At 43.9% G+C, this 23,482-nt stretch overlaps 1 protein-coding gene across 6 annotated transcripts in view; it reads right to left on the reverse strand.

The window, feature by feature from the left end:
• Positions 1-23,482, reverse strand: part of DDX31 (DEAD-box helicase 31) — a 122,201-nt gene that overhangs the window by 82,858 nt on the left and 15,861 nt on the right. For all 6 annotated transcript variants that reach the window (XM_033960638.1, XM_033960635.1, XM_033960636.1 and 3 more), the window contains exons 9-14: positions 18,752-18,793; positions 14,858-14,922; positions 14,185-14,304; positions 13,997-14,103; positions 6,219-6,463; positions 5,957-6,127 (exon numbers count right to left, since the gene is read on the reverse strand). In XM_033960638.1, coding sequence (XP_033816529.1) covers positions 5,957-6,127; positions 6,219-6,463; positions 13,997-14,103; positions 14,185-14,304; positions 14,858-14,922; positions 18,752-18,793 — 750 coding nt within the window. The remainder of the gene's footprint in view (positions 1-5,956; positions 6,128-6,218; positions 6,464-13,996; positions 14,104-14,184; positions 14,305-14,857; positions 14,923-18,751; positions 18,794-23,482) is intronic.

Raw genomic sequence — 23,482 nt, forward strand, 5'->3', positions numbered from 1 at the left:
CAGACCGTGAAAAAAAAAACCAAACCCAAGGCCGCAACCTGAACCCTTAGGGAGGACTAGGTAAGGCCCTGCTCCAGGCCATCCTGCAAAAATTTCAAGATGTGAGGCAAACTACGTCAGAAGCGGAACACCACTCTTCAAAAAGATGCCAAATGCACACATAAACTGGAGAGGTGGAAAGTCTCAGAGAACACAAGAGGGTGGAGATCACCTTATCTGAATATCCTTTCTTACTTAGGTGTTCCCTTTCAAGAGCCAAGCTGTAAAACAAAAGGGAATGGGACCCTGAGTCAGAAGGTCGGATGAGAGAGGCAGAGGAAGAGGATCTGCCAAGAGAAGATGAACCAGATCTGCATACCATCAGTGCCTGAGCCAGTCCGGAGCCACCAGGATCACACAGCCAGCGTGCCAAGCAATATGAAGAGACCGTGGAGGAAAGATCTACAGCAGGCCATCCATCGTCCAAGCCTGAACAAAAGCATCCATTCCCTCGGCTTGGTAATCCCTGCACTGAATGAAGAACCTTGGCACTCTGGCATTAACACTCGTAGCCATGAGGTCCATGACTAGCTGATACCACAACTAAACAATCAACTCAAAGGCTTCTAGCCCAGACACCACTCGATGGGATCCAGCATATGACGACTGAGGAAGTCCGCCTGGACATTGTCCACTCCCGCTATATGGGAAGCCGAGATGTCCAGAAGGTGAGCCTCTGTCCATACCATGAGAAAAGCTGCCTCCTGCAATACCAGACGACTCTTGGTTCCCCCCTGACAACTGACGTAAGCCACCACCTGTTGCATTGTTTGAGAGAACCCGAACCGACTTGCCCTCCAGCAACGACTGGAAAGCAACTAATGCCAAACGAATGGCTATGGTCTCCAAAATATTGATCGACAGGTAAGCCTCCACTGGCGACTAGCTGCCCTGAGCCAAGTGACTGAGACATTGGGCTCCCCAACTGAGGAGACTGGCGTCCATGAGAAGCACTGTTCACTGAGGCTGATCCAGACTCATTCCCTGAACCAGTTTGGAAGACTGAAGTCACCAGTGCAGGCTGTGATGAACCAACCCCCAAAAAGGGACTGGAGAGTCCAGATTGTGCATTTGTGGAGACCACCACTATAGAAGAGCACACTGAAGGGGGCGCATGTGAGCCCGAGTCCACCTGACTACTTCTAGGGAGGCCGTCATCAAACCCAAGACCTGTAGAAAATCCTATGCCCTGGGCAATGACAATCCATCAGGGAGCGAATCTGAAACTGCAATTTCAGCACTCTGGTTGAGACGGAGTCAACCAGTTTTTGGAAAGGTTGACAACCCAGCCTAGCGACTGCAGAAACTTCACTACCTGAGCCGTGACCTGGGAGCTCTCCTGAAAAGACTTCACTGAAATCAACCTGTCGTCCAGATAGGGATGAACCAGAATATCCTCCTTGAACAAGGCTACTGCCACCACCACCATAATCATGGTGAAAGTCCATGGAGCTGTGGCTACACCAAAAGGAATCGCACAAAACTGATAGAGCTTTCCCAAAATTGCAAAGTGAAGGAAGCGCTGATGAGAGGCCTGAATCGGAACATGTGGGTAGGCCTCAGTCAAATCAAGAGAAGTCAGAAACTCCCCAGGCTGAACAGCGAGAATCATGGACTTCAGGGTCTCCATGCGAAAAGACGGAACCTGGAGTGTCCTGTTGACACCTTTCAGAACCAAAATGGGTCGAAAAGACCCCTCTTTCTTGGGCACCACAAAGTAAATGGAGTACCTATTGGTGCAAATCTCCTGAGGAGGCACTGGGACTACTGTGTTGAGGTCCAGCAACCTTTGCAGCGTCTGACAAAACACCCGCTTTCAAGTTGCTTGACAAGGAGAAGAAGCACTAAAGACCTGTTCCTGTCTTTCTAAAACAGGAGGGAGGTCACCTGAGGCCACAAGCAAAATGGCAGAGCTTCCTGCCAAAATTGACGAAAAGCCTGCCAAAAAATCTCCCCCGAAGTCTGTAGCGGCAAAGAGGCCTGAATGGACCCACCTGCTAAAGCAGAACTGCAGGCAGCAGCATCTGTAGTGGTAAGGGAATCCCCAGCACTATTGGAGGTAAGGGAAACCTTATTTCCCTGACAGTCAGTGGCTGGAGAAATCCCTGTGTAGGTGGAAGTAGAAGCCCAAGCTTTCCCACTGTCTAAAGCCGACAAGCGGTGCACGTGTGAAGAGGAACCCTGCTTGCCGGCACACGAAGCCGATGAAGATTCCTCCTTGCAGTGGTTGGAGCACTTCCTACACACGCTGACTGCATCCACCGTTCGTCGGGAACACAATGAGCACTTTTTTAGTCTCTTTTAAAATGCTCTTTGTAAACCGCTAGGGAGGAAAAAGTAAGTGCCTGTTAGCAATAAAAACCAATTAAGCTCAATTAAACGCTTCCTCTCAGACCGGCACTGTCTCAGGATTTTTTTTTGTAAGTAAAAAACTTTAATTAACAAAGAAGCAGACCTCACAGGCTCTCAAAGCTGTAGTCTGCCTGAACTGTGGCAAGGCTGAGGCATTTCTAATTAAAATTTGGGGAGGTGGGGGGAAATGTGGGGAGAGACTCAGTCACTCAAGTGTGGCACCCCACAAGGTTGGATGGACCCCCATAAGGATCCTCCAAGCTGTTCAACCAACAAAAGCAGGGACAAAAAGGCCACTGAAATCCAACAGGCCCTAACTAACCAGAGAAAAGACTGCACAGGCTTACCACTTCCACCTGCTGGAAACTGAGAACAGACCGATTGCAGATGGGACTGCACAGCCCACTTGTATTACTGCCAAAAGTCAATGTGTTCTCAGCCTCCACCTGGCAGAGGAGTGTAAACCCATCCGTTCTCTGCTGGTCTGGAGGGACAATAAAGAATGTGGTATTTTGTCATGTACCCAGCTCTTCAAACATACATTATATGTGTGCATTGCTGGGTTATCAGCATTAAAGTCTTCAACAAAACTAATAGCATGGATATTCAGAGTTCTGACAGAGTCCCAGTAAACATTTATACCAAGGGTGCCCAAATGGTCGAGTCGATCGTGTTGCCTTTGCAATCTTCTTCCTTCCTCCCTGAGCCAGGCCAGGCGCGTACAAGCGCCGGACCCACAAGACTTCACCTCTGACGTCAATTCTGACGTTGCAGAGAACGTTCTGGGCCAGCCAATCGCTGCCTGGCTGGTCAGGAACTTCCTCTCCGACGTCTGAATTGACGTCGGATGTGAAGTCTTGTGGGCCGGCGTGTGTACGCGCCTGGCCTGTCTTGGTGATGAAGGAAGAAATCGGTGTGGTGACTTGGGGGGGGAGGCAGGGAGAGAGAAAAAGAATCAGGGAAGTGGAGAAATCGGTGCGATGGCTTGGGGGAGGGGGGCAGGAGGAGAAAGAAAGAAAGGCAGGGGGAGTGAGAAAGACAAACAGAAATAAAGAGGGGAGCAGGGAGAAAGAGAAAGAGAGACAGAAAGAAAAGGGGAGGGGGGCAGAAAGAAAGAAATATTGGATTTACAGAAGGAAGTATAAATAGAGACTCATAAAATCACCAGGCAAAAAGGTAGGAAAAATGATTTTATTTTCAATTGAGTGATCAAAATGTGTCCATTTTGAGAATTTATATCTGCTGTTTATATTTTGCACTATGGCCCCCTTTTACTAAACCACGATAGTAGTTTTTAGCATCGGGAATTGCAAGGGGCATTCAGCGCAGCTCCCTGCGCTAAAAATCACTATTACGGTTTAGTAAAAGGGGGGGGGGGGGATATTTGTCTAATTTTGTTTAGTTGTTACTGAGGTGACATTGCATATTTTAAAGTTATCTGCCCTGACCTCTGAAAAAAAAACCCGAATACAAATTATAATTAACATTTTCTCTGCGTACAGTGTGCTTTGTGCTTTTTAAAAATTTTATTGTTGGTAGATCATTTTGACTTGGTCATTTTAAAAGTAGCTCGCAAGCCAAAAAAGTGTGGGCACCCCTGCCCTAGAGCTTAGAGCTTGGGACTATACGCATTATTCTTCAGTGCACTGTTCTTATTACAGAATTATTTGTTTGTGGGACAGGATCTGGTGCATAGAGTCCCAAAGACAGGGATTGAGCAAATATCATGATCAGACCATGCCCCAGTTTGGTTAATAATAGAGAAGGGAGTGCACAATCAGGGGCAAAAATATTGGAGAACTTGCACTACATGAAGGCTTGGGAGGTAGATGTGGGGAGGCCCTTTACATTTAGTTGAGTGGGAAACCACCTGGAGACACATTAAATCCCTGGGTATGGCCACACTTTTGATAAATAATGTTTTCTTGCTGAGATGGTACTACACCCCAACACTCATGGCCAGATTGGGAGGTGGGGGAATGGGAAAATGTTGGAGAGGGCACCTATTTGCATATGTGGTAGGACTGTATAGTGATTCAGGGATTTTAGTTTGAAGCTTTCAGTAAGTTATCCCAAATTTTGGGACACAACACAGAGACCCAACTTGAACTGGTATTTTTGCACCATTATGAGCCTGACTTGGAGGCGGGGGAAGTGGTTTTTTTGTAAACTGTTCTTTACTGCTGCTAGACTAGTGCTCATGGCAGTTTGGAAGCAGACAGACAGACCTGACTGGATATTAATCATTCAAAAATTGGAGTGGTATGTTGTGTATAAACTTACAGCTTTGAAATATTTGAGAATGGGAAGTTTTTAAAAAAAATTCTTTATTCATTTTCAATATTTTCAATAAGTGCAATACAAATTAAATACAGAATGAGAAGATTTGCTTGAAACTGGAAACAATTTGAGGTATGGAAGAAGATTTATATAGTATGTATTGGGGGGAGGGGGGAAGGCCTGGAGGAGTGGGACTGAAGGAATCACGTGCACCTGCTTATGTTATAAATGATCTGTAACTGTTTTCTGTGATGTGGGAGCTGGAATGAGGATGAGAAAAGGAACAGGGCTGCTACTCAGTCACTGAGTTGCACACGGCAAACTGGTGCTGGATCGCGATTCTAAATTTGAAATATACGCTCTACTGGGCAATTTTTAAGCTGTCCCTATGTGAATCTGAAGTGCTGTAATCAGAAAGTGAAGCAGAACTACAAGAAATACATATATTCAGAGAATAGTTAAGCTCTGGAACACATTACCAGATGTTGTGGTAAGAGCGGATAGCGTACCTGGTTTTAAGAAAGGTTTGGACAATTTCCTGGAGGAAAAGCCCATAGTCTGTTATTGAGAAAGACATGGGGGAAGTCACTGTTTGCCCTGGATCGGTAGCATGGAATGTTGCTACTCTTTCGGTTTTGGAAAGGGACTAATGACCTGGATAGGCCACCGTGAGAACGGGCTACTGGGCTTAATGGACCATTTAAAGCTATTCTTATGTTCTTATCAGTTTTACAAATTTTTAATATCCAATTTCACATAAGAGCGTTTACCTGTTTATCATAAACACTCTGGCCCGTAAAAGCATAAATAAATAAAAAAGTAAAAGCATAAATAAATAAAAAAATTAAATAAACACTCTGGCCCATATTCTATAAACAGTGCCTTACTGGCACCTAAGTTAAGTGCAAAATGCTGTTTAAAATTTCAAGGTGCTTACTGGTGCCTAAAAAAAACAAAACAAAGTCAGAATCGCGCCTAATGTTAATGTAGGCATTGGTTAATGCTGGAAGTGGCATTGGGCATCATAAAGCATCTTCGTAGGTGCGATTCATATAAAAGATAGGCACCGGAAATGTAAGCCCGGAAAACCCTGGCCTACATTTCCAGCGCCTACCTCTCCCAAAGGTGCGATTCTATAAACAGCGCCGTCGCATATTTGACACATGATTGGCGGCTGCCGAATACGGCGCTGTTTAAAAGAATCCAGGCCTCACTGCACTAACCAATCATGTTGTAATATCCATCCACTGCATTCTAGACTATGCTATGTTTATCCAGTGCTTACCTCTTGCTCCATGTTCCCATGTAGTCTAAGGAACTCTAGCCGTGTGGCAATGAGTGGCTGCGATCCGGCTCTCTGCTGACTTGCCGTTAGCACATTGGTAAAGAGGGTATGGTGAAACTCTACCAGTTCACAGGTGGAGAAAAATACAATCAGCTTGGGGGATTTCTCAGACTATGGGAAGAAAGAAAATGATGATAGCAGAAGCCATTGGTTACGCAAGAGCACACATTCCACAGGATAAGAAATCTGGTGCATATCTCACCTGGAACTTTCCGAGAATAAAGGCTGCCAATGTGACAAGCCTAAGCTTGCTGGGAACCACCACAATGTGCTGTGTTAGAGTCTCTGGGACTGCAAAATGTTCCTTATCTACACTTGCTTGCAAGGTTGAAGGACACCCACAGACCACTCCTGGCCTTTTATCCTCAGGTGTCTCACCACCAGCTTCTTCTGTCACAGTAATGTTCATGGGATCTTGCAAGCTGATATCAGCTAACCTTGTCACACCTTCATCAGGTAAAAGAAAAAAAACAACAAACTGTTTTGTATCAAAAAGTGCATTAAGTTATTTAGAGTGGCAGAAATACACAGAGTGATGAATATATAGAATAAGAGAGAAAAAAAAGAGATAGACAAAATATACAACACAAATGATAATACACAAAAACACTAGGAGGTATTTTTAGTCCGCTGGCAGAGTTTGTGGGCCCAAGGGACACTTGGGGCTCCTTTTACAAAGGTGTGTTAGGGCCTTAATGCGCAGAATAGCGCGCGCACTACCGCCTCTTTTAAGCAGGCGGTAATTTTTCGGCTAGCGCACACTAATCCAGTGTGCGCTAAAACTACTAGCGCACCTTTGTAAAAGGAGCCCTTGGTCCCTGCATGTCTGCAAATGGATTTTAAAAAGGAAAGACCATTATTTCCATGGACGGCTTCCTCCCCAACCCACATACTTTGTAGATGTAGAAGTTCTTATTCTTTGTGACTCTGTGCAGCGCTGCATGTGTCTGGTAGCGCTATAGAAATAATTAATAGTAGTAGTAGTAGAAGTAGTAGGAGTATGCAGGGAAAAACAGAAGGAAGCAGGCATGGGAATTTTGAGAAGAAAATCCTGTCTATATTTCTGGGTCCCACCCCTAGCCACCCATTTTACTTGTTGTGTAATTTTCAAAAGGAGTTTTTCTGTAGGTAGTTTACACAGAAATCCTTTTGAACATTGTGCTCTAAAAGTCATTACAGTCAAACCTCGGTTTACGAGTGCCGTGGTTTGCGAGTGTTTTGCAAGACGAGAAAAACATTCACAAAATCTGCGCCACGGAAACCGAGCTTGACTCGATTTACGAGCGCCCCCCCCCCCTGCGGTCCAGCATCCCCCCCGCGATCTGGCATCTCCCCCCGCTCGCGTCGCCCCCCCACCACGATCTGGCATCCCCCACTCACCCACCCACCCAAACACATTCGCTTACCCCCATCTGGCACCAGCACCAACACACAGGACATGCCGGTGCCCGAAGATCTTCCCTCTTCCTTGTGCTGGGCCTTGAGCATCTGTGCATGCTCAAGGTCTTCTAGTTCTCGCTCTCTGCGCAGATGATCAAGACTTAGCACAAGGAAGAGGGAAGATCTTTGGGCACAGGCATGTCCTGTGCGTTGGTGCTGGTGCCAGATAGGAGTAAGCGAATGTGGTTGGGTGGATGGGTGATGCCAGATCATGGCCGGGGGGGAGGAGGGGAACAGCGCCGGTGGCCTCGGGGGGGGGGGGGGGTAAGGTAGAGCAGCAATGGTAGCCATGGGAAGGGGGGGAGGAGTTGGAACGAATCAAGCGAGTTTTCCTTGCATCCTATGGGGAAACTCGCTTTGATATACAAGTAAATTGGTTTACGAGCATGCTTCTGAAACAAATTATGCTCGTAAACCAAGGTTCCACTGTATATACAAAGAGTAGCAAGTCCCTGCCCATAAGGCTTACAATATAGGCAAAGTACGACAATACCAGAGACAAGACTCTTAACATTACAGTCAATACAGGAATTTATATCCTGCCTTCACGAATTAAACCCAAGTTTAATGTGCATCAGAAGCAGAACAAAAAAGATAAACAAAGTAATTATAATTCCAATATACTGCAAATACATATATATCAACAATCAAAAACAAAACAACGTATATAACTCATTCTAAAATATCAGCACAGATGTAATGCATGAGACTTCCATCCCTAAAATAAGAAGCCAAAAATTGTAAGAACATGTTAAAAAGAATGGCGGAAAGTACGGAACTCTGGAGCACATCACACATGGCATTCTAGCTTTCTGAACCCCAAAATTTTAACTTTCTTCTCGATAATCTTCTCCCTATAAAAAGAAAACTATTTCACAACTACACCTACTGTCTTTATATTTCCCAGTCTAGACAGAAGCACCTCATGATCTACCAAATTAAAAAGATGAAACAAAATCTAATTGGACTAGAAAGCCTGATGCTCCCATATCAAAAAAGATGAAGATTATCCAGCAAAGGAATCATTCACTATAGGCGCCGTGAAACTTATTTTAAAACCAGATTGCCTGGATTTAGTAAATGTTCCTTCTTACAACCCTGTAGCTGAACAGAGACTAACAACTTAGTCAGAAAGGCCAAGTTGAAAACTTGTTTATCACTGGTATGCAGCATAGGACTGGAATAGTCTTCTACCCCAGAATAGACAAAATCCCCAGAATAGACAAAATAAACTTAGATCGCAAAACCTGCAGATAAAAACAGGGATGAGTGAAAAGTTGACAAAATATATCAATCATGTAATTATTGTCCTCTGTCACACCCAGGATGGATGCAAGCATGACTTTACTTATCCAACTTCACTACCAGAATCTGGTTTATTTCTAATTGAAACCTCTGTGAAACTAATTCATTCTACATATGTAACTGCTACCTGATCTTGGGCTAACTTAATGTCCAGTGTAGTATCTGAACCCCTGATGGAAACTGCTACAAGTCACAACTGTTGAATTCCCAATTTCTGATAGTAAAGAGAATACTTCTGTTAAAACAGGAGTAGGCAATTTTGGTCCTCGAGAGCCACAGGCAGGTCAGGTTTTCAAGATATCCACATGTATGAGATGGATTTGCATGCACTGCCTCCTGCGCTAGACAAACTGAACAACCTACTTACAATCAGGGCCAAAGTCAGCAAAGTGGCGGGAAAAAATTCATCCTAGAAAGATGACTTGCAATAGCGATAAGCTGATGAGGGCACTTATTAGTTATCACCATTTGTCTGGAATAGCAAAATTTCTTATTGCCCTCAACTCATTCTTATACCCATGAAATATCTTGATTTCAAAGCATCTTTTGCAGCTAAACAAGATTCTGTGAATTAATCAGAGCAATTTTATCACAGGTTGTTTTAAAGGCCACATTCCAGATGGCTGTCACAGAATCCAACACTGACTCCTGTTCAACTTGCAGCTGTAAAGTTAAGCCAGAAAGGCTTTCCGTCTCATCTGTGTATCCCTAGATAATTCAGGAAATACTCTTATTTTAGACCCTAGAAACAGAGTCCAAATGCCTTAAGTTTCAAAACAGAATTGCAGACTAGTTCAAAAGCAAAGGAGACCAGTAGTGTAGTTCAAAAAAGTAGTTAGTCCAAGGCCTCTTCTCTCCCACCTATACCCTCGGAATCAATAGATCTTCTCATGCCCTGAAGGTATTGGGCTCATGTAATAGGAGGGAGAACCTCCGAAGGCATCCCTAGAACTTCCATCAAGTATTTCTTAAACATATCCATAGCTGAGACAAGTGGAGATTTAGAAAAATTCATAAGTCTCAGATTATGTCATCTAGATTTGTTTTCCAGATACTTTTAAATGTTTTGCAATATAATTTCTACCTTTGATTGCTGAAGATTCAAAAGTCTCCACAGTCTAGACTCTATTTTTAGAGTCCATTTCTTGTCCATATTGACTGGAGACCTGTGCTTGTCTAACTTTTTTCAGTAGAGGAGAACGCATGCTATTAATGGCGTCCCAAAGTGACTGAAGTGTCATGATGGCCGGTCTTAACGTCTCTCGCATTTTTATAAAATTACTCACCGTTTCCTGACCCAAGGTTTTGGAAGCAGCTTATAAAAGTTGTTCTGGAAGTAAATCCAGACTTGCAGCATTCTGCCCCCCTCCCCCTTGTTCACAGGGGCTATCTTCCTGTGAGGTTTCCCCTGGAAAAGAAATCAAAGAAAGAAACAAACGCACGGCAAGAGCAAAAGAACTCAAACCGCGGCGATGCAGAAGGCGAAAAAACGGGTTCAATTGGCGCAGAATTGAAGTAAACTTCTCAGCTCCGCGGAAGAAAAAGAACTGAGGAGACACGCCCGGACCATCGGGCGGGAAGACACTGGCGCATGCGCAGTGCGGGCATCTCGAAACTTCTGAGTTTCTTCAAGCAAGACATGCTTGTGAGACGTCCGTATCAGGGCTCTGTCGGATGACATCACCCACTAGTGAGAATACCTGCCTGCTTGTCCTGGGATAATACCAAATTCCATATATTGCACTATGAGTTGGGTGCGCAAATTTGGGTGTGCGCCCAATTTGCATGTACAATTTCATCGGATAACAATCCAATTAGTGCCGATAATTGGGATCTTAACAAGCAATTATCAGTGCTAATTGGAATTAACCGACATATTTGTGGCTCCAAAAAAGGAGGCACGGCAATGGGAGGGTCATTGACAGAGCAGGACTGGTCCTGCCATTTATGCGCATGATTATAGAATAAGAAGGATTCATGTCTAAATTTAAGCATGTTTCAATTGAAGTAAATGCTTGCGCCTAAAGTTAGCCATGAGTCCCAATGTAAGCAACACGATTTTTAATTCACGGAGCACTTTATCACTGCGATGAAAAAAGAAAAAATAAGTTTCCTACCGGGCCGGACCGTTTGGGTTGAGATCTGCTATGATTAACAGCACAAAAAGATAAGTGATTTTCAATACTGATTTATTATTGTAGTATTAATAGCTTACTACGCAGCAGATAATTCACGGGGCTCAGAGATGCCCTGTTCAAACTGCTACCCGAAGCTAAAGTTCCAGGTCTGACTGAAGGGGGAAGAGGTCACCGGTCCCACTGGAGCTCGGAAACAATCAAGAGTAGACTGTTTCATTCCTGGCGTCACCGGGGCAAGCTCTCACAACTTTCCTCTCCTCTTCCCCATCTCAGAAAAGATAGGGAGTAAGGTATGCCAGTCCAAAAAATCAAGAAAACCACCGAGCCCTGCTTGTGCATCCTTTCACCACAACGCCATTTTGGATCAGCTAAAGGCAAGTAATTTTTGTTTTATTTTTTATGCAGCAGTTATCCTAATTTGAGCAACAAAGCAATCAAGGCTTTGTTATCATTTGGATCTTCTTATCTTTGCGAACCTGTATTTTCAGTTCTGACCGAAATTAAATTGAAAAAAAAAAAAAGAGAACTGCAGAGGGTGGATGATGAAATGCGTGTTTGCTTATTGACTATCAAGCTGTGTTTTGAGTTAATTTGCACTCAAAAACAAGCACATTCATCGCATTGATTAGCAATTCTATCTACTTTAGTTTCACCATTGTGACAATTACCCATACATAGCTTAAAGAACTTTAAATAAATAACTCTCAAATTTAATTTTTTGGTTTTGCAATTTTATAATTTCAATTATAATGTGCTGCAAAAAAATATTTGCTCCATTTAGCGTGCCGTGAAAAACATTTGTCTTGTTTAGTGCGCCAGAGCTAAAGAAGTTTGAGAGACACTGCTCTAAGCTAAGCACATAAGCAATTGTTCACACATTCAAGGAGCACTGTTCACAGATTTTGCATGGTTGCTCACAAAAATACTTGCAAATCTGGAAAACTGTTGGTTTTTAGAACTTGTTGCCCACATTAAAAAAATTTGCACGCACCCAGCCAATCCTTAGAGGGAGCACTGATGACAACTGATTATTATTACAGAATCTGTGTACAGCGCTTAACTTTAGGCAACCTTTTGGGAATTACCTCCAAACTGGCACTTGCTACACTTTTTAAAACCGGTGATCGGCCGGGACATAGGCCGGAAAAGCTCAGCCGCAAGGTCGAAGGCGCGGGGCCCAAGCAGATAATTGATAGCAGATTGAAAATATTGTGAGAAATGTCATCAGGGACTGGGAAGAAAAGTGAAATGATGGTCCCGATCTTGTTCTCCTAGCGGCTTGTGCTTGCAGGAAACATTTAGACACTTAACACTTTTCACAATATAAATTAATAATCTATTACAGCACTGTTCTTCAACTGCCGGTCTGCAGACTGGCGCCGGTCCACAGGAAATTTCTGCCTGTCCGCGCAGGGCCGGCAAGATTAAAATGACCATAGGTCCATTTTCAGACCTCCTGTCCTCACACACAGCGTCCTGAAGCTGTGCTCAGGGACAACGGGACAGGCGATCATTTCCTGTCCCTCCCTCCTTCCTTTCCCCGGGTCCCCTTCTCTTACCGCCCTGCTGCTACAGCTAAAGCCGACAGGAAGTCTTCTTTCCGACGTCACTTCTGACGTCGGAGAGGACGTTCTGGACCAGCCAATCGCTGCCTGGCTGGCCCAGAACATCCTCTCCGATGTCAGAATTGACGTCGGAAAGAAGGCTTCCTGTCGGCTGTAGCAGCAGCGGCAGGGCGGTAAGAGCAGCAGGCAAGCAGGCTAGCTTTGGCCAGGGAGGGAGGGAGAGAGGTAGACAGGCAGGCAGGCTGGCTTCGAGGGTGGGACAAAGTGTGGAAGGAAGTGAGAGGGACATGGGAAGGAGGCACTGGGGGCACTAAAGGCAGGAAGGGGCACTAAGGACACGGGAAGGAGGCACTGGGGGCACTAAGGACATGGGAAGGAGGCACTGGGGGCCCTAAAGACATAGGAAGGGGCACTAAGGACATGGGAAGGAGGCACTGGGGGCACTAAAGACATGGGAATGAGGCACTGGGGGCACTAAGGACATGGGAATGAGGCACTGGGGGCACTAAAGACAGGAAGGGGCACTAAGGACATGGGAAGGTGGCACTGGGGGCACTAAAGACAGGAAGGGGCACTAAGGACATGGGAAGGAGGCACTGGGGACACTAAGGACATGGGAAGGAGGCACTGGGGGCTAAGGACATGGGAAGGAGGCACTGGGGGCACTAAGGACATAGGAAGGAAAGAGGGAGGGAATAGAAAGGGACAATTCTTGGGCCTGAGTGCAGAAATAAAGAAATGAAAGAAAGGATACAAAGACAGAAGGAAACGCAACCAGAGACTCATGAGATCACCAGACAGCAAAGGTAGGAAAAATGATTTTATTTTCAATTTAGCGATCAAAATGTGTCAGTTTTGAGAATTTATATCTGCTGTTTATATTTTGCACTATATTTGTCTATTTTTCTATAGTTACTGAGGTGACCGAGCTCGTGGAGATGGGGCGGAAACAGGGTTTTTAAATTTTAGTTCTAGTAGTTTTCTGGTCCACAAAATAATTCTTTTATTTCTGCCGGTCCACAGGTGTAAAAAGGTTGAAAAACACTGTATTAGAGTTCAATACAAGATATGCTTTAAATTTGATTGAACACTATTCTTTAAACAATGCCTAATGAGAGCCATTTATAGAATAGTGCTAAGCATTACTTTTTTTTCGGCACTGATTTTTTTGGCACCATTTATAAAATTTAGTCCAAAATATATTAAATTACCTTTATTATTAAACTATCATCTTATTTTTTTCTGTTACCTTTAATCTGGGCAAACTTCTAATTTACAAATAAGCACCTACATTTATAATTCTCAAAGAGTTGGACACTGTCTTTAAAGTCAAGTGATCTGATAGTCAACAGATGCTATGAAACATATCTGAAGTTACTCTCATACCTCATTAATCGGCTCAATCTGCCAGGTGCAGATATGCTCTAAAAATCTTTTATTCCGAAAGAAACAATTCCACATTACAATGAAGAGCCTGTAAAGTAGAGGCAATGTAACTTGAGCAGTATTTTCTAGGTTATAGCATCACTTACCCTCTGTGAGCGTAGCAGAGAGAAAAATGTTCTGCCGTCTCTCATGCTCCTTATTCAGTGTATTCAGGATCACCGTTACGTCCTTCTCAAAGCCCAGGTCCAGCATCCTATATACAGATAGCATATTATAGATGAGAAGGGGTACTGCATTAGAGAAGCAAAGGACAAAAAAAGGCAAAAAAGCTCACCTGTCTGCCTCATCCACTAACAGCCACTGCACACGGTTAAAGCAAATAGTCCTTGTGGATCTGATGTGATCAACCAGACGCCCAGGGGTGGAAATAAGGATATTGATCCCTTTCCGTAATCTGTATTCCAGACACAGCAAAACAAAAGCAAGTAAGCAGTACACTTATCCCACTAAACAAATCACAGATAAGAAAACTGTCAGAGTACTATGATGTTATCAGAATAGTCATGATAGAAGATAATGACAGCTTCATGGAAGCCTCTAAGAGCAGTTCTGGAAAGACTAGAGACCCAAAGATCCCTCTTTATGTGTGTCAGAAGAAGCAGTACAATAGCTATACAGCAAGGGAATTATAAGAATTTTAATAAAATTTGGGAGCCATTAACTTCTTACTGTAATGAATAAATACCATTTTTTATTGAAATATACACCGTTTAATGTTAGGAAGGGGGGCTTTATATGTTAATATTCATATTTGGGGGAAAAAATAGAGGTGGTGATGGGGGGAGGGTAGTAATTTTTATTTATTATAAGATAAAATAGAATGATTGTCAAGTGATGTGTTTAATTGTATTGTTTTAATGTATGTACACTTGATGTAAGATTTAAAAATGAATAAAGAACTTTAAAAAAAAACCAACGAAGAAGCAGTAAAATGTAGGTTTTCTTACCGCGCCTTTTCAGATTTCTTCTTCTCTCCACCCATTAACACTCCAGGCACAATCCATGTAAACGGCTGGAGAGAAACAAATACCAAAACCACAGTAATGTGATTTGCAAAAATCTGGGCCTACAGAAGCGCAGACCCACACATACAATCACATGCACATACAAATCCATTTGCTGAGCTCAAACCACAAGCAAAATTAAATCTCACTAAAAAACAAAATTGTCAGTTTGGGGTGGGGGATGAAATGTATGAGAGATTACCTACTGTGTGTTGCATTTGCTTTCTCTGGGACTGAATTGGGTGGATGATGGCTGGGATGCTCTTGTCAGTTCTATATTTTGGATTTTAATTGTCATGCTGAGCTTTTAGTTTGGCAATTTTGCCAACACTTAAATTTAGTGCCTAGAATGTCAAGGGCATCTATTTGCCAATAAAGAGACAAAAAATTCTCCAAGATTCAAATAACCTTAAAGTATCAGTAGCTTTCCTCCAGGATACACATTTAAGCACTCTGAAGAATGTAAAGATATGTTGCTGGTGGGTGGGCAATTACATTGAGTTACCTGCTCTGGGAAAAAAAAAGACTGGTATCATTATTTTGATGAAGAAAACTATTTAACTGATCACCCTAAAAGTGATCCTATGGGACGATTTGTGATCGCTTCCATACCACTGGATAAGAGGCTATTTCTGCTCTATAATGTTTACACCCCAAATGTATTTCAAAAATCTTTTTATAAAACCATCTTGAGGCATTTACTCAATTTTGGGGGCCTTCCTATTGTACTTGGAGGCAATATTAATGAAGTACATAACCCGTGGAGCTTTCTTGGACTTTGAGGGACACCCATGTTATATTTATCCCTGGATTTGGTGGATGTGTGGAGACTGTTACATTTTGCTGATTAGGATTATATACATTTGTTGAACTCCCACTCTACCTCATCTAGGATTGATTTTCTTTTACTGCCATGAGGAGCTCCTCTCAGAAATAGATTCTGCTCAAATTGAACCGACACAGATATCAGACCATATCTGGGTCTCCCTCTCTCTTATGTATAACTAGTCATTAAGCCCGTTACATTAACGGGTGCTAGAATACATGTCTGTCTGTCTCCCTTCCGCTGACTCTCTTTCTCTCTCCATGGCCCCCTTTCTCTGTCTGTCTTTCTGTTCCTCTCCCTGCCCCTGTGTCTTTCTTTCTTTCTGTCTCCCTCCCTCCCGCTGTCTGTCTGTCATTTTCCCCCATTTTCCTGTGCAGCAGCATTTCCATCCCACTTACCTATGCAGCAGCAACAGCATTTCCCTCCTATCCCCCCCTTTCTTGTGCAGAAGCAGCAGCGGTATTTCCCTTCCCCTCCAAGTCCCTGTATAGCAGTAGCAGCATTTTCCCCCACCCCCCTTTCCCTTCTCTTACCACGATCTGGCCTGCTCCGTTTGGCCCCTCCCCCTTCTTTTAGTGCCGTTGCTCTGCTCGATCTGGCCTGCTCCTGACCCTCCCACCGCCGACAAACCTCTGGGCGAAGGTGAACGCCAGTCCCAAGTCTGAGCGATCCTCCCAAACTTGACCTCCCTTACCCGGGTTGCGTTAGCCAGTGCTAATGTGTGCAAGCGGCTGTAGCACCGGCTTCTCCACCCGGACCCTGAGCACGCGCCGCGCTCCGCCCCTTAGCTACCCGGAAGTACCGGGCTTCACTCGCCTGCTCCCAGTGGGCCAAGAGAGAGGGGGGAGTGGCTGCCGTGGTGATCTGGCCGACTCCCTGGTGACAGGAGCCGCGGCGGCACCTTTAAAGTGAAAAAATAACTGTGGCAAGGGAGCCGGCCAACTGGCAGTTCAAGTTGGAGCTTTGGTCTGGCCTGCTCCCTGCCCGCCTTGCCATATTGTATTTTTTTATTTGAAAGACGCGGCGGTGGCTCCTCTCATGATCCCCACCTGCGTCGGAAGTCTGACCCAGGCGGGGATCGTGAGAGGAGCCACCGCCGCTTCTTTCAACTAAAAAATACAATACGGCAGGGAGCAGGCCAGACTGAAGCTCCAACTTGAACTGCCAGTTGGCCGGCTCCCTTGCCACAGTTATTTTTTCACTTTAAAGGTGCCGCCGCGGCTCCTGTCACCAGGGAGTCGGCCAGATCACCACGGCAGCCACTCCCCCCTCTCTCTTGGCCCACTGGGAGCAGGCGAGTTCAGGTGAAAGGAAGAACTACATACCTGTTTAGCTCGTGGTTTTAAAGTTAGGCGGCCAGGCCAGGTCTTCAAAGCAGCTGCAGCCGCGGGTTTAAAGTTAGGCGGTCAGGTATTCAGAGCGGCAGGGGGAGGCAACCTTTTATTCAATGTCTGCCGGGTAAAGCGCCGTGCCGAGTAGAGGAAGCAAACGCCGTGGCAGGAGAGCAGGGAGTGAGTTTTTCCTATGCGGTTGTTTGGGGGGGGGGGGGGTTGTGAACAGGAAGTCGAGCAGAGGCGGGAGTGAGCTGTTCAGCTTCCCCTATCTTGGCAAACCGCTCTGGCGAAAATGTAGTGAAGTGCCGCGTGGGGCCGTAGAAAGAGCGGGGCATGCTGCAGTCTTGGCGGCCACGGACATACGGATCACGGAAGCACGCTGATAAGACTGCGCATGCGCCGCTTACGGTTTTATTATATAGATGATCAGAGCCCTAAATGATCTCAATGGACCTTCCTTGTTTGTTTAAAGGTACCGCCTTTCATAAATATTTCCTCTCCAAATGGAATACCTATCATAAGGAACACTGATTTTGTTTGGGAAACTGCTAAGGTATTTTGCAAGGAGAGATCCTTGCTTATTCCTCTTTCTAGCAGGCGGCAAGACATAGGAAGATTTTGCATCTGGAAAGACAAGTTATAATATTGAGACAAAGATATGGGAGACATTATTCGGTATCCATTAAAACTCGCTTGTTGGAAGCCCAGCTAGCTTTAAAATGAGTTTATTCACTAAAATACATTGATATCAGTTAGTCACTATAAATACAAGTTATATAAATTTGATAACAGTAGCATTCTTTTGGCAAATTGGTGCAATGTAGGATAGCTATCAGATAGCTGGTAGGATAGCTGTTCTGTGGGAATCCAAAGGAAAACTAGCACATACCGATATACAGATTAATTTCATATTGACTTATTTTTTTTCTCCAGATTATATACAACCCCAGAGGACTATGTAATGGACAGCAATTGATTGTGATAATTGTACACTTTTGTGTTGGAATTCTTTGATCTCCTTTACTACTACTACTACTACTATTCATTATTTCTATAGTGCTACCAGACGCACGCAGAGCTGCACAGAGTCACAAAGAGTACGAAAACAGTCCCTGCTCGAAAAAGCTTATAATCTACTGAGATAGAATTAAAGCTGAGGGATATATTTAAGAACTGAGGGGCATGTATGAAGCCTGTCCACATAGATATATAGACCAAACACAATATTTATCTTTCCGGCTTGGATTTTTCCCAGATATCAGTTTTAGATTTTGCTTTCTTAGATAGTCATATTGAGGAAGTAGTAGAATGGGCGATACAACCAAGTCTGCTGGGAACAGCCCCAGGGAAGGATGAGTTTAGCAGTCAATTTTATAAGCTTCTGAAAGAAGCCACAGTGCCCACTCTGACTTCAGTATTTAATAAGATTATAGAACAGGGATGTTTGCTCTATGTGCTTCAATTGGGTAATATGGTATGGAAGTGGGTAAAGGGGGGAGTTTATACTTTGTTGATCTTATAAATGCTGTTTGTTTTGCACTGTTTCTAACTCAACAAAAAGATTTTGCAATAAATAAATAAAAAATTTGTCAAATATTTACTGTTTAGCTTTAGGATAAAGATCTAGGGATCAAGGCAAAGAAAAGATAGATACTTAGATAAGCAGGACGGACTTACCTTCAGCAGTTTTTGAAATATACCAAAACTCTGCAGAGCAAGCTGAAAACAAGATGATATTTTAGAGATGATTAACAGAATTTAGCTTACAAAAGTGCATTAACAGGTGATTACAGTCACTAAGACACCTGAAAACTGGGAGCCAGAATGAGCCCACACAATTCATAGAGCAAAGAAGTCCAAAGCCAAGTTCAGGATTGACAAAAGCAATCTTTATTCGATACAGCCATTGTAGACTCGACACTGACAAGGTTTTAGCCAATTAAGGCCTTTATCGAGTCTAATAAAACCAAGAATAATATACATAAATAAAACCATAAATATAAAAACCATAAACTATAGAATGAAATATACATTAAATACATTAAAAGATCTGCACAAAATGGGTGTGTTTCATATTCCTATTTATATGTTAGAAGTATGCAATGTAACATATGCAATGTTGTCTCATGTGTTTTAAATTTGTATCTATGTGATACATATGCAATGAACATAAGAACATAAGAACATAAGAAGTTGCCTCCGCTGAGGCAGACCAGAGGTCCATCCTGCTCAGCGGTCCGCTCCCGCGGTGGCCCATCAAGCCCATTGCCTGAGCAGTGGTATATATCTATCTGTACCCTTCAATCCCTTTTTCTTCCAGGAATCTATCCAAACCTTCTTTGAAACCATTTAATGTGTTCCTGTCTACCACAGCCTCTGGAAGCGCGTTCCATGTATCCACCACCCTCTGAGTGAAGAAGAACTTCCTAGCGTTTGTTCTAAACCTGTCCCCTTTCAGTTTCTCCGAGTGCCCCCTTGTACTTGTGGTGCCCCTTAATTTGAAAAATCTGTCCCTGTCTACTTTTTCTATGCCTTTCAGGATCTTGAAGGTTTCTATCATGTCTCCTCTAAGTCTCCGCTTTTCCAGGGAGAAAAGTCCTAGCTGTTTTAATCTGTCGGTATATGGGAGATTTTCCATTCCCTTTATCAGTTTAGTCGCTCTTCTCTGTACTCCCTCTAGTATCGCCATGTCCTTCTTGAGGTGCGGCGACCAGTACTGGACACAGTACTCCAGATGCGGCCGCACCATTGCACGATACAGCGGCATGATGACTTCCCTCGTCCTGGTCGTGATACCCTTCTTAATGATACCCAACATTCTGTTAGCTTTCCTTGAGGCCGTGGCGCACTGCGCCGATGCCTTCAGTGTTGCGTCTACCATCACTCCCAGGTCTCTCTCCAGGTTACTGACACCTAGTGGTGTTCCCCCCATTTTGTAAGTGAACATCGGGTTCTTTTTCCCCACGTGCATGACCTTGCATTTCCCTACGTTGAAGCTCATTTGCCATTTTTCGGCCCACTTTTCCAGCTGCGTTAGATCCTTTTGGAGATCTTCGCAGTCTTCCCTCGTTTGAGCCCTGCTGTATAGTTTGGTGTCATCTGCAAATTTTATGACCTCACACTTGGTTCCCGCTTCTAGGTCGTTTATGTAGATATTGAACAGGAGTGGTCCCAGCACCGACCCCTGTGGAACTCCGCTCGTGACCCCTTTCCAGTCCGAGTAGTGGCCCTTTATGCCAACCCTCTGTTTCCTGTTTGCCAGCCAGTTTTTGATCCATCGGTGGACCTCCCCTTGCACCCCGTGGTTCCATATCTTTTTGAGCAGTCTCTCGTGTGGTACCTTGTCGAAGGCTTTTTGGAAGTCGAGGTAAATGATATCTATAGATTCCCCTTTATCCACCTGGCTGTTCACCCCCTCAAAGAAGTACAATAAGTTTGTGAGGCAAGACCTACCCTTGCAGAAGCCATGCTGACTCGGTTTTAGCTGCACATTGTTTTCGATATATTCACAGATGCTGTCCTTAATCAGTGCCTCCATCATTTTTCCCTGGACTGAGGTCAGGCTCACCGGCCTGTAGTTTCCTGGGTCGCCCCTTGAGCCCTTCTTGAAGATGGGCGTGACATTTGCTATTTTCCAGTCCTCCGGTATCTCTCCGGTTTTTAGGGATAGGTTGCATATTTGTCGGAGTGGCTCCGCTATTTCGTTTTTTAGTTCCTTGAGTACCCTTGGGTGAATGCCGTCCGGACCTGGCGATTTGTCGCTTTTTAGTCTGTCTATCTGCTTGAGTACATCCTCTTGGCTTACCTTTAAATTGACCAGCTTATCATTTTGGTCTCCTATTACGATTTCCTCGGGTTCCGGAATGTTGGTTGTATTCTCCCTCGTGAAGACTGACGTGAAGAACTCATTTAACTTGTCAGCTATCTCTTTTTCTTCTTTTACTACTCCCTTTCTATCTCCATCATCCAATGGTCCCACCTCTTCTCTTGCCGGTTGCTTCCCCTTGACGTATCTGAAGAAAGACTTGAAGTTTGTTGCTTCCTCTGCCAGTCTCTCTTCGTATTCCCTTTTTGCTTTTCTAACCAGTCGGTGACACTCCTTCTGGTGTTCTTTGTGCACTTTTTGGTTCTCCTCTGATTGGTCTTTTTTCCATTTTCTGAATGATGCTTTTTTGTCGCTTATCGCCTTCTTCACTGCATTTGTTATCCACACTGGGTTTTTTGTTCTATTTTTTTTGCACCCTTTCCTGAACTTGGGGATGTACAGGTTTTGTGCTTCGTGCACAGACCCCTTGAGTAAGGTCCAGGCTTTTTCTACGGATTCCATCTTTCCTATGTTGCCTTTGAGTTTCTTTCTCACCATTTCCCTCATGGCATCATAATTTCCTTTTTTGAAGTTGAGTGCCGTCGTTGTGGTTCTTTTCCCCTTTGATGGTCCAATTTCTAGCCTGCACTGGATCGTGTTGTGATCGCTGTTACCTAGTGGGGCTAATACCGCCACCTCCTTTGCTTGCCCCCCTAGTCCGTTGAAGATTAGGTCAAGAGTGGCATCGCCCCGTGTTGGTTCCGTGACCAGTTGCTCCATGAAACAGTCCCTCGTGACCTCTAGGAATTTGGTCTCCCTTGCGCAGTTTGAGTGTCCAATACTCCAGTCTATCCCAGGATAGTTGAAGTCCCCCATCACCACCACATTTCCGCTTCTGCATACCTGCCTCAGTTCAGCCTCCATGTACTGGTCGATTTCTTCTAGTTGTCCAGGTGGGCGGTAGTACAGACCCAATTTAATGTCTGCCCCAGTTCCTCCCTGATGTTATATCTTATGTATATAATATTCAGCAGCATGCAGTGAGACATATTCTATGTTCATAGCTCATGTGTGCATAAAGATCGGCTTGTATAATTATATATTTATATATTTTTACTTTTTTTATTTAATTAATTTTTATTTATGCACTCTATTTTTACATATTTTAAGATATAAAAACCATAAACTGTAGAATAAAATATATTTGTGGTTTCATTTAAGTATATTTATTTTTGGTTTTATTAGACTCTTGACTAGTCGAAACACTGTCAGTGTTGAGTCTAAATTGGCTGTCACGAATAAGGATTGCTTTTGTCAATCCTGAACTTGGCTGTAGACTTCTCTGCTCTATGATTTTTCTGTTTGTTGGATTCACTGTGCCTGTTGTAGAGGGTCTTTATCAGCGTCTCCACATAATTCATGTCAAATAAGCCACATGTGGACTGTCTCACAATCATGATACTCAGTTGACATCAGCCTTAGAAGCAGAGATGGGTCAAGTTACTAGAGCAACTCTGGATTTTTTTTGTATTAAATATGTTCCTATTCTAACACTTGTTTGTTATGTCCCTAAGCAAAATGCCAGCATTTTCAAGGGGCAGCAATTCAAGCTGACCACATTTGGCTCAATCCTTTTGTTTTTGTAGATCTCTCAATTTCTATTAAACATTGGGGAAAACATAACCAAAGTGGTACACAACTGTAATAAACAAATCACATTTTTTACAAGCTCAACCAGCAATATAAAAGCAAAACAGATTACTCATTAACATATTCCTCTATAGCCCCAAATTGCCCTCCTCCATAGACAAACCCACTTCCAATTTAAAGCCCCTTTTACAAAGCAGTGGTAGTAATGCACTGAAATCCATTCAATTTCTATGGGCTTCGGTGCATTTACCACAGCAGCATTGCTACCGCAGCTTTGTAAATGGGGCTCTTAAAAAGGGCAGACTACATTCAACTTAGCTGCTGATGTTGGATTTGACCCTGCAAGTAATTCATCTCTATACCTCTACACCTTCTGCCCCTTTCCCTAATCTAGTTCTTCAGTGGCCCTCTTCATCTCTCTCTCACTTTCCTTCTTCTATTCAGTCCCAAATCTTCTCAGGTTTCCTTTTCAACATCTCCACTGTGGCTCCTAATGTAGCACACAATTGCCATTCTATAGTTAATCTTGCATTCAACACATGTTTTGCAAGGGAAAGGGATTGGGACTTGAATACCGCCTTTTTGTAGTTTTACAACCATGCTCAAAGTGATTTACATACAGATACTTCAAGCATTTTCCCTCTCTGTCCTGGTGGCCTCACAGTCTAGCTAATGTACCTTGGGCAGTGGAGGATTAAGAGGCAAATTCTCTAAGAAGCGGTCAAAAGTTGGGCGCCTGTATAGGCACCGTTCAGCGCAATTCAAGTACAGTTGGCTGCCGTTTAGTGAATCGAGCTGAGCGGCACCTATTTGGGCACTTATTTTGGAGGCGCCCAATAAATAGGCCAGCTCTAAGCACAACTAAAAGGTAGGCGCCCATGCGAGCGCTTAAGCACGCTTAAGAGCAGCGATTCTGTAACAAGGCACCTGACACAAAGCCACGCCCAAGCCTA

Source organism: Geotrypetes seraphini, chromosome 10 (assembly GCF_902459505.1).
Source record: "Geotrypetes seraphini chromosome 10, aGeoSer1.1, whole genome shotgun sequence".
Classification (NCBI taxonomy): domain Eukaryota; kingdom Metazoa; phylum Chordata; class Amphibia; order Gymnophiona; family Dermophiidae; genus Geotrypetes; species Geotrypetes seraphini.